This window comes from Schistocerca nitens, chromosome 5, assembly GCF_023898315.1.
Source record: "Schistocerca nitens isolate TAMUIC-IGC-003100 chromosome 5, iqSchNite1.1, whole genome shotgun sequence".
Lineage (NCBI taxonomy): Eukaryota > Metazoa > Arthropoda > Insecta > Orthoptera > Acrididae > Schistocerca > Schistocerca nitens.
This window is the reverse complement of record NC_064618.1, coordinates 243424122-243436140: the sequence shown is the minus strand read 5'-3', so window position 1 is coordinate 243436140 and position 12019 is coordinate 243424122. Positions and strand designations below refer to the sequence as shown.

Below are 12019 nucleotides of genomic sequence, written 5' to 3'. Positions count from 1 at the left end.
TATTACTCAAAACATTGCAGATTCTCGTATTCGTGCTGCTATCTTAAAGTTGCCTGACCCGTCATTAGAGACTGTGATGAACATTATTGAAGCCCAAGATACTTTTGACTATGCTGAGTGTGAGTTAGATCAGCCCTGTATTTCTCAAATTGCCTGTGCTAAGCAAGTTATGTCACACCCGCGGCCCCACCGGCAGAGTCAGACTGTAAACACTAGCCGGCCGCGTCATGTTAAACACATTCGTCAGCCGCGTGTGCAAAATGATAGAGTTAAGTCTTGCCCTAAGTGTGTTCTTGCTCATCCTCGTGAACGTTGCCCGTTAAGAAACGCGGTTTGTCACTTTTGTCAAAGGAAAGGACACATCCAGACTGTTTGTTTGCGTAAACGCAAGAACAATTCTAGTGCTGCCCAGCCCATGGATATTCATGTTCTTCAAAGCCAGCCCGCCCAGGAGGTCGGGTTTAAAGACTCTTCCACGGTTCGTGTGGGTAATAAACTTGTTCGCAATAAGCCACCCACCCGGCCCTCTGCTATGCGACCCAAGCGTAATTCAAACGCTGTAACACGTAATGTACAGACTGCAAGTGAAGCGGGAGTTGTTGTTCCACCCGCCCAACCCACGAGTTGTCGTAAGCAGCGAACACGCGCTAAACGCGCTGATTTTGTGTCTTCCGCCTCCACTGCTCCGATCCAGAGGCAGTGTAATAAACTATTTGTGAAGCTACGCATCCAGGATAAGACCTTCAATTTTCAATTAGACACTGGTGCGTTGGTAACTTTCATAAATAGTGCTACGTATGCGGCTATCGGCCGCCCTAAACTTTCAGCGGCAAAACATTCTTTGGCTACTTATAGTGGAGAACAAATTCCTGTGTTAGGTGTATGTAGCGTGCCAGCCACATTCCGTGGCAATACAAAAACAGTTTCATTCACAGTGCTCCGCGCTACAGACAGTGTAAACATTTTCGGATTAGACTGTTTTGACTTGTTTGGCCTGTCTATCCAAGACAATGTGTTGCAAATTAATTCTGTTGTTGTTCCTCAAGACAGCATAACCGATTTGTGTAAACAATACAGTGACATATTTAAAGACGAACTAGGTTGTGCTGCGAACTTTGCCGCTCATATTACGTTAAAAGATAATGCTCAGCCTCGATTTTTTCGTGCTCGTCCAGTGCCTCACGCCCTCCGGGCACCTGTAGCAGATGAACTTCGTCGTTGGCAAAACAACGGTGTTATTCAACCCGTTTCAGCGAGCCAGTGGGCTTCTCCCTTAGTTATTATAAAGAAACCGTCTGGCAAGTTACGTTTGTGTGCTGATTTTAAGTCGACAGTTAATCCTCAGACTGTCATTGATTCTTTTCCTTTGCCTAGACCGGACGAGCTGATGGATAAGTTAGGGGAAGCTCGTTTCTTTTCCAAAATTGATCTCCGTGAAGCATATTTGCAATTGCCCCTCGACGAGCAATCACAACAGTATTTTGTCATAAACACATCGTTGGGGTTGTTCCGTTTTCTGCGTTTGCCTTTTGGTTGTGTGTCAGCTCCAGCTGCTTTTCAGCGTTTTTTGTCACAACTTCTGGCTAATGTGCCATCGTGTTGCAACTATTTAGACGATATTGTTGTGTCCGGTCGGACGCCTGCTGAACATTTCCGTAATTTGGAGTGTTTGTTTACAGTGTTGTCTCAGGCAGGCCTACGTTGCAACATCGATAAATGTTCATTTTTCCTTACGGAGATGGAGTATCTGGGACATGTTATTAATGCTCAAGGCATTCATCCCTCCCAGTCACATTTAGCAGCTATTCGTGATTTGCCCGCCCCTCGCAATCTGCATGAATTGCAAGCAGTTCTTGGCAAATTGACATATTATATTAGGTTTATACCTAATGCATCACAGATTGCTGCACCGTTGCATCGTCTCCGCCGTAAGAATGTTCCGTTTGTGTGGTCAGCTGATTGCCAATCAGCCTTTCAGCAGCTTAAAGAGGCTTTATTGAATGATCGTTGTCTGGTCCATTACGACCCTAACAAGCCTGTGGTTTTAGCTTGTGATGCCTCTTCTTTCGGCCTCGGTGCTGTGTTGTCTCACCGAGTCGGTAACACCGAACGTCCTATTGCGCTCGCATCTAAATTGCTAAACAAAGCTCAGTGTAATTATAGCCAATTGGACAAGGAAGCGTTGGCTATTGTGTTCGGTGTCACAAAATTCCATCACTACCTCTATGGTAGACCATTCTATTTAGTAACAGATCACAAGCCCCTGACGTCACTGTTTCATCCGTCTAAACCAGTTCCTCAGCGGACAGCTCAGAGACTACAACGTTGGGCTCTTTTGTTATCACAATACCAGTATGAGATACTGTATCGCCCTACAGCTCAGCATGCAAACGCTGACGCGCTTTCTAGATTGCCGATTGCTGCGGATGATGTCTTCGATTCCTCTGACGACTCTTGCCATCAGATTGACGCCGATGAGCATCAATCCCTCCGGGATTTTCCGACTGATTATCGTCAGGTGGCACGTGAGACAGCTACGGATCCTCATCTGAGTTTACTATTACGTTTTGTTCAACGTGGTTGGCCATCCAAGGCAAAGGACATATCGGATCCTGTGGTTCGTCGCTATTATCCGCAACGTCATCTGTTGTCTGTTTCGCACGGAGTTTTGCTGTTACGCACCGAGAATGACCAGCTTCGTGTAGTGGTTCCCCAAGTGCTCCAATCCAAGGTCCTCGACTTGTTGCACCAAGGTCATTGGGGAGTGGTCCGCACCAAGCAGCTTGCCCGCCGTCATTGTACATGGATCGGCATTGATAAGCAGATTACGCAGATGTCTACAGATTGTTCGACGTGTGCCGAACACCAAGCTGCTCCGCCTCAACGCTATTTTGAGTGGGCACGCCCTGCCGGTCCCTGGCAGCGAGTACATATTGATTTCGCTGGTCCATATTGGCATTCTCGTTGGCTCATCGTGATAGATGCATTTAGTAATTTTCCGTTTGTTGTGCCCATGCAGTCTACAACGTCTGCACAAACTATACAGGCGTTGACTTCAATTTTTTGTATTGAGGCTCTTCCAGAAGTTTTAGTGTCTGACAATGGTCCACAATTTACCTCTGCTGAATTTGAAAGTTTTTGTTCTGCCAATGGCATTCGCCATGTTCTTACTCCGCCGTTCCACCCTCAATCGAATGGTGCAGCGGAACGTTTTGTACGCACATTCAAGGATCATATGGACCGCCTTCATGCTACGCACCCTCGTCAGCAGGCCCTCATCACGTTCCTGTCGTCGTACCGGACCACGCCACGCGACGGCCCTTCGCCTGCGGAGCTTCTCCACGGCCGTCGTCATCGCACCCTACTACGGTTGTTGCACCCCCCGGATCGACCCGCCGCTTTTGAGCATCGCACGCGTTTTCAGCGCAACGACGCCGTTTTTTTTTTCAGAGTTTATCACGGTCGCCGTCGTTGGGAACGTGGTACCGTGATAAATGTCCAGGGTCGCGGTTTTTATACTGTTCAAGGTGCTACTGGGGTGCACAGGAGGCATCAGAACCAGTTGCGCCGCGCTGGCCGCCCGGATTCTGCCGCTCGTTCTTTGTCCACAGATTTGGTCCGCGGCGGGTTCCAGCCACGCCTTCCGACTTCGCTGCCGCCCCCAGGGCAGCAGCAGCAGCCGTCGCCGCTACCACGCCGACAGCCCGTCCCGTTGATGCCTCCCGCGCAGCTTCATCCGGGAGCGCCCCACGTGGTCGCTCCGGCGCCTGCGGTCCCTCTTCAGTCGCCACCGCCTTCGGAGCTGATGGATGTCGACCCCTCAGCCGGGCCGCCTTCCCAAGCGGTGGCTGTGCAGCCTGTCCTGCAGCCGCTTTCCTTGGGCACCCCCAAGGAGTCTGACACCGCAGCGCCTTGTCCGGCGCCCACTCAGCAGCCGTCGACGCAGCGTCAGGAGACGCTGCCTCTCTTCGTGGGTCCCGACGCCCCGTCGCGTCCAGTACCAGAAGCTGCGCCCGTGGTCACAGGCGTGCACCCTGACCTCGGTTTTCAGTCGGTGTTTTCCGAGGCCCCGCGCAGCCAATGCTGGGGTGCGGACCGGGGACTGCCACCGACAACAGTCTCCGCCCCGGTCTCTTCTGCTACGCCTGCGGCCAGACCCCTCCCCCGCCGTCGATGCTCGCCACGTCATTATTCAACGCCGGTGCGGCGATTTGGGGGGGGAGGAGTGTTATATCCTAGCCAGTAATGCCACCCGAGCCCGCTGCCAGAAGGTTGGCAGCATCAAAGTCCGGACGCCGTCCACATAAGCAGCGCCAGCGAGACAGGAAATCGCCGCAAGTCTGCGCGCGCCACCGCTGGCTTCTGGTTTCTTAAGCGCTGGAGTCGCGAGCGCTAGGACAGTTCTGTATTCGCTGCTCAGTTGTATACTCGCCACCGAATTGTGTACTTGCTAGTCAGTTGTGTGTTCATCGCAGCAGAGTTGTTGTTTGTCGTCAGCCGACGCTGACCTAGCCGCTCCCACTCGAACTAGACAGATTTCTGTAGACACGGAGTTCACTACTGTGTTCCTGTATCTTCGTTAATAAAGATAAGTACCGACTTTTATTTAATCAGAGTGTTTGGGTTTTCATCTTTCTGTTCACTGTTCCAGCGGACCGGTCGGCCCGCCATTAAAAGTGTGGCGGTGACTTCGTAAGCCGTTTCTACAGCGAATTGTTTGTCGCTACGAACGCTGTCACAAAAAAAACAGAATTAAGCTTTTCTGTTTTTGCTTTGCTACCCTCAATTTCAGTTCCTGTCTCATTCACTAGGGACTGGACATTAACTTTGGTGCCATTAACAGCCTTTAAATATGGTCAGAATTTGTTTGGGTTTTGTGAAAGATCATATTACAATATTCTGCTATGATAGTCACTAAACACTTCATGTATTGCCCTCTTAAAAAGACAGCCACATGTGTTTCATTCAGTGTTTGTCTGTCTCTAGTCCTATGCTTTGTTTTACACTATTATGCAGTAGTCTCTGTTTCTTTAGAAATCTCTTTGCAGTGCCTCTATGGCAACTATTCTTTTAAACTTGAGCCATAGTTCCTCTACATGCTTCTGCCCTGTGCTGAAAGTTCAAGTTCCTCACTGAGATGTGACACTACTCATTTTTTATCTAGCTTACTGAACATAAGTATCTTCATGCTTGTTGTAGTTGCCCTTTGTACTTCGATAATCATTGTTGCCACCAACGCGTCATGATCACTGATAACCCAAGAGGTCACATCTATTTGTTGCCATTAGATATAATATATTTCCATCATGAGTGGGGTTCCGAACTATCTATTCAACGTAGTTTTCAAAGAAGGCATTTAGTAATGTTTCCCAATATGTCTTATTCGCCCACCACTAACAAATTTGTAATTTTCCCAATTAACTGTGGGATGATTGAAGTCTCCGCCAATGATTACAGTATAATGGGGAAATTACATACAAGCAAAATGAGGTTTCCCTAAAGTTTTCAGTTACACCCGGAGGTGAGGCTGGTAATCAATAGGAGGATCCAATTGCCATTTTATGTTCACCCTTGATACTGAGTCTTGCCCAAACAATCTCACATGCAACTTCAGTTTCTATCTCGGTGGATTTCAGTTTCTAATCAACTGCAACAAATACACTACCTCCATTTCACATTAGCCTATGCTTTTGATACATATTTAAATTTTCTCCAAAAATGCCACTGCTATCAACTTCAGGTTTTGAACCAGCTTTTGTATCCAGTACTATGTGAGCTTCACTGATTTTCTGGAATGCTTCAAACTCTGACACCCTGTTGTAAATGATTTGGCAGTTAATCCCAGTGTTTCCTGCAGCTATCAGTCTGGACTGAATGGAGAGTTGTGTAATCTAAAGAAACCCTTGTGTGCACCCCACACATATAGATACATGGGTTGCAGCCCCTGATGTGTAATGCAATGGAGAAAAGGCTCAAAATGAAATTTCAGATATCAACAGAGATCTCACATATATCAGAAGTAAAAGCTATTGTTATAGTAATCCCATATTGGTTATTTGTGGTGCAGTTTTTGCCGGAAATGTACTCACACATCACAAAAGTCTTTCTTTTTGATGTTTTTGGGTGGCAAAAGTTTATCATACAAGTTAGTAAAAACTAAAATGCTAGGTGGTGGCAGATTTAATTTCCCACTATGTCTGAGCTACTTTGCAATGCTTTCATAAACTCACTGTTGAAGCATGTTATGGCTCTTTCTACCCTTTAGTGGAACAGTCATCTAATGCAATCTGTAGCCAGATATATTCAAATTATTTTGAAGAGCCTCTATGGAGAATTTGTTGTACACGGCATTGGTAATGACTGGCACATACAGGAACAGGTCTTTTGCTCCTCTCTGTAATTGCAAAATCAGTATCACATCATGTTGTGACTCGCCGATCTTTCAAAGTGCCGCCGCGCAGTTAGGCGCATCCTCTACGTACGGCGCTGTCTGCCAGCGATGCAGCAGCCACGCCACCTAAGCGGCCAGCCAGCCAGCAGCCGCTAGACTTGGACTCAGTGCTGATTTGACTGTTACCGTGTACACATGTCTTACTTTGTCTACTTGATCTGTGACTTACATGTATTGTGTCGTCTCTGAAATATGTGTGTTCAACTTGACGTTGTAACACATTACAAGATGATATGCCAGATAATGAAGAATTTCTGAACTAGGGCAGTAAATATTTATGAATGAACAGATTCTGGAACATTTAAATCATTTGTCTGTTGTTGCCCAAAATAATGCAACTGTCAGACTAGATTATTAGATGCAGAACCTCACCACCATTCAGCGAATTGAAATCAATAAGAACATACTTCAGAATGCATGAAGATAATATCTCTGCTGAACCTCTCCCGACAAAGCTTTCACGTCAAAAAATACACGAAAGCTGTATTGGTAACAGTATTACGTATTGCCACTATTAATAAAATACAGAAGAATAATTCAACTGTGAACAAATGAGAACCTGATGAATACTGATGCACAAAGTCACGATACTACCCATTGTTTTGCTTTTTCCAGTATCAGAAGTAAGCATTTTCAATGTTGCTTCAGCATTGTGCTTTGTGTTTCAGCTTTCACTTCAGCAAAATTTTCACTAACCATCGTCTTAACAAATTTGCCACAATGAACATGCATCTGATCTCGGCACACCAAATTTTAATTTATAACCACTTTTGAAAAATCTCTCTGTACAAATTTTCATTGATATTACTTCAAGATACTTTTCCTGACAGTTTCTACAAGCTCTAGGCTTTCTCTATCACAATTCGGCATTCTGTGAGGCCATTTGGAATGCTTTCCTCTTTTTTTCTTTGAGGGGTAATTTGCTGTTTAATTTGTCAATCAAAATTTGCACTCCATGAGACATCTTGTAACAAATGATACATTACCAATTTCTACAGGCGAATGATACATAAGTGAGCAATGGCAATGAGACACCCTTTTTTTTGTTGTTTGTCTTCACATCAACTACCTCAACGCTCTTGAATGCCAAGGATTGAGTCTGCTAGTCATTATCGCTCACTCTTTGAAAGAGCCGTGCCTTATCATTTGTTGATAAATCTCAACATGAAAACCGACAGTGGCCATAAAAAGAAACAAATTCCATTCCTACTATTTTGAAGATCTCAGAAAATTTTTTATACTGATGGTTATGTCTGAATGAAAATCAAATGAAAAAATACAAATTATGTTTAATAAAAGATTCTAGTTTTGACTGTTACACTACTTACCATACTAGAAATCTGCAAGTGTATAACAAATACAACTTCATGGACACGAAAATTAAGAGAAAGTATTTTTTACTGAGAGTAGCAGTTACATTACTCCACTAACCCCATCAGGTGGCATGTTTCCAGGAACAGGGTCACTTCTGATCGTAATATAAGTACACACAACACCCCTCGGTGACTTGAGTTCAATGTCCTTCCAGTTACAAATGTTAATTTTAGATGTCCTTCCTTTATTCAAGCGATTTTGCACTCCCATCATTAGCATAACATTCGATGCATCACCCATAATGTCTACACTTTCAATGTTTTCTGTCGCAACAAAGAATTTTGTGTTTCATCAATGGTGCCAAAATAATGCAACACATAAGCAGTTTAACTTACAGCATCACATACAACACTGTCCCAACTCTAACTAAGTTTTAACAAAATGTTGATTACAATATCGTTCCAGCAAATGAGTCAAATCATGACACTCATTTGAATGGAACTGCAGAAGTACGACTCTGCACAAAAATTTCGGTCTATAATCCAAATAAGCTATTCTTTCCTTTCACATCATATTTTTCATTATTTTTTTCACACCCGATGCAAAAACATTTTTTAGAACAATATATTACAAAACAATCTTCTCAAACTCTCAAAGATGAAGATCTAGTTCAAAATGATTTTATTACTGAGCTCTTTGATCAACATTATTACAACAAACAATCTTCCAAAATGACACCCTGTTATCTACTTTTATATCTTGAGGTAACATACCTGCTGGTCTATCATATATTTAGATACATTTCCCATGAGTCTTCTTGTTAAATATATCTCCACTGCATCACTTAATTCAAGTACAATTGTCACTGCGGTGCTGGACAAAGAATAAATGCAGTTAAGTGATACAAATATAGTAGAAAGGAACATGTAAGAAAAGAACTACTGCAATAAATAGTAAACTCTATCCAGAATTTCTCCTTAGCTCAGGTATGGCACTGATACTCTATGATAGGTTTGCTCTCATCTGGACTGGAAAGGCTACGGTACTTCATGTGTACACCGAAGCAGTTATGACTTCAGATACATTCCAACTACATCAAATAAACCTTTAACTTTTACTTAACATGTAAGATCACAATTAAGGCCTTCAGAAAATTTTCACCGTTAACTAATAACAATATTTCTATGTGTTTAACATTTTGTTGCAAAAATTCATTGAACAGAGGCCTAATTACATTTTGCTTTGTGTACCTAAATTATTCTGTCATTGCAGAAAAATGTAATCTGTTTGTAAGGTATTTCATTCTAATTTAAGGATGTGTAATAGGCACAGAGTACTTTTTTTAGCAATTGGACACTACTAAAATATGTGGGCTATCACTGCTAGAGATAGCCTAAAACAGCCAACCAAATTGCTACATGCCAACCACTCTTTTATGAGTGACCACATGGACAGCATTCGGCTGCCTGCATAAGGCCACTTGCTCCCATTTTTTTACTGGATTTTGATGGACAAACTGATTTTGGTACATCTGGTGCTAATCACCTGTGTTCTCTAAGAGTCCACTGACACTCATCGCTCAATTGTTCCTTCCAGATACCAAGCACAGTTTGCTATGACCCAAGAGAGGATATCTGAAGACTACCTAAGCATCTTGTTTTGCAGGTGACACTGTTAAGCCCTTTTTCTTACACTATGGACATAAACAAAGAAAAAACTGTCATTTATATATCAAAATCTGTTTCTACCATCATACTAAAACTGTGCGCCAGGCAGGACTCTAACCTGGGACTTTTGCCTTTCAAATGCAACTGCTCTACCAACAGAGCTACCCAAGTGCACCTCACAACCTGTCCTCACAGCTTTACACACCTCATCTTCTACCTTACAAACTTGACAGTTCTCCTGCAAAACTTGTGGGAGACTACCACTCCTGGAAAGGAGGATATTGCAGACACATAGCTTAGCCACAGCCTGGAGTATGCTTCGAGAATGAATTTTCATTCTCCTGTGAAACTTCTGTGGAGATGTGCTGCTGGCAGATGTAAAGCTGTGAGATTGGATCTTGTATAGACTATTTTCCTATGATAAAATTCTGTGAAGATGTGGTGCTGGCACATGTAAAGCTGTGAGGTCGGACCATGAATAGGCCATTTTCCTATGTTAAAATCATGGTTCGGATTGTTGTTCTGACTGATTATAACATCTAAATAGCATTTACAGTAAATATTCTCACAAAATATCTGTTATTTTTATATGACTCAAAGCACAACAAAATTATCCTTAGCAAAACTTGTGCTAATTTCCTGTGTAAAAGGCATTCAGACAGGATACTGCCCCCTCAGGCGTTCTGTAGCACAATGGATAGTGCATTTGACTGCAGTGGAAGAAGTCACGTGTTCGAATCCTGGGAGGGTATTATAGTTTTACGCGAAATACAAAAATAGCGTTAGCAAGAACTGATTGTAGCAGTTGTTTCGACTGTGGGATTTATTATATATAGCTTCACATTAGTCTTAGTCTGAGGAACGGATAACAAAGGATAAATGCATTTACTTTGTGAGCAAACAATTCACTTTTTTGGAAAGCATTATTAGTAGTGAAGATATCACCATAAATTCACAGTATAATGACTTGAAGGACTATGAGGCTACATGGAGAGATATAAAACTTTTACAACATGCAGCTGACACAAACGTAAGGGCTGTGATGTTTGTGAGTGTAAATTAACATTAGCATCTGAAGCAGTCTCACTTCATCTTTATATGTATGATGATGAAACTGCAAAAGTTTAAACATGAAGGATCCCAGCTAGACTGTCGAAGTTACACAAATATTATTTCTAACAAAGTAAAAAGTGAGTGGTCACATTAACTAGAAAATATCTTTTTGAATGTGTCATGTATGAACAGTAATTGCAAATGTAAGTGCAAGTAAACAGCAAGGAAAACACAATAATAGTCTGTTTCTGATCAGTGTGGTGAAGTTTTGTAATTGAGATTTGGTTTTCATACGAGAGGACTTTCGAGTCATTTTACAAATAAGTTAAAATGTTCTTTTGAGGTAGATTCGAGCCAGCGATTTATGGACACCATCTTATGAAATTTGATGATTTACCATTCTAACAACTGAGCTACTGAATAACTGGGGTATAGTTAGGTGAAAAGATAATTTTCACTAGGAGTTTAATTTAGTTGAATAACGCTATCCTTTGTTATAACAGTGGGACAGCATATCTCGAAGACAAGTTAATGTTAACTTCACAATGCAAGACATTTTTAATTAACTTTGTGAACTTGTGCATCGCCATGGGTGCAATTTGCCGAAACAGTGCAACCACATTTTACATATCTTTCATTCATTCTCGTAACACTCAAAAACAACTTTTCAGGAGTTTTTGTAGATTTATTTTTACAGTATGGTATTGCACACCATTTGTAACCCATCTCCTCAGATTTAAATTCCAAAACAAGACATCACTGTGAATTAGCATTATGACAGTGGGAACAGCAAGCAAGTCAGAGACGTCACAGGCATTAAATGACTCGAGTGGAGCATTTTAGCAGGCATTCAAATGGTCTGAATTTCAGTTCCATTTTTAAAGAATAATACTGAAATTCAAGACGAAAAAAAGCATTTAAGGAGTATAAAAGGCATAATTAATCATTTAAGACAATTTCCAGAAAACAGTCAAATGCCCTATTTTGCTCAGATAGCTCACTTGGTGGAGCACTTGTCCACGAAAGGTAGAAGTCTCAGGTTCAAGTCTCAGTCCAGCACACAGTTTTAATCTGCTGGGAAGTTTCATAACAATGCAAACTCCACTGCAGAGTGAACATTCATTCTGCTTCTGCCAAGTTCGCTAACTGCAATCATACATAGCACCATTTGAGGTTTCTACCCAAACACAGTTCTGTGAAACCTAATTGAGACTGCAAGATGAAAGTATTCATTTACCTAATTTTTCATAAGTTAGCAAGCAGATTACACACTAATTATTAATGCAACGCCGAAAACATTTTGTTAGAAGTAAAAACTTTTGGGTATCTCTCTAAACGTAAACATTTATTAGGCATGGTATTTCAGTGTTACACTCCAACATCAATATCCAGCATTCTTCATAACATCCACTGGCAAACACTGTGATCTCACATTTTGCTACTTGCACTTTGTATCATAGGGATGCTAGTTGCTTATGTCTGTAGCAAATTCTAAATGGAAGAAAATCCGAGTGAGATTATGCTTTACTAAAAA

The 12019-nt window shown here is 42.4% G+C and overlaps 1 protein-coding gene across 1 annotated transcript in view; it reads right to left on the bottom strand.

Annotated features, from left to right (window-relative positions):
• LOC126260365 (uncharacterized) overlaps positions 1 to 12019 on the bottom strand; it is a 102864-nt gene that overhangs the window by 78095 nt on the left and 12750 nt on the right. Inside the window, exon 3 of the mRNA XM_049957693.1 lies at positions 8539 to 8638. Within this exon, the coding sequence (XP_049813650.1) occupies positions 8539 to 8638 (100 nt within the window). The remainder of the gene's footprint in view (positions 1 to 8538; positions 8639 to 12019) is intronic.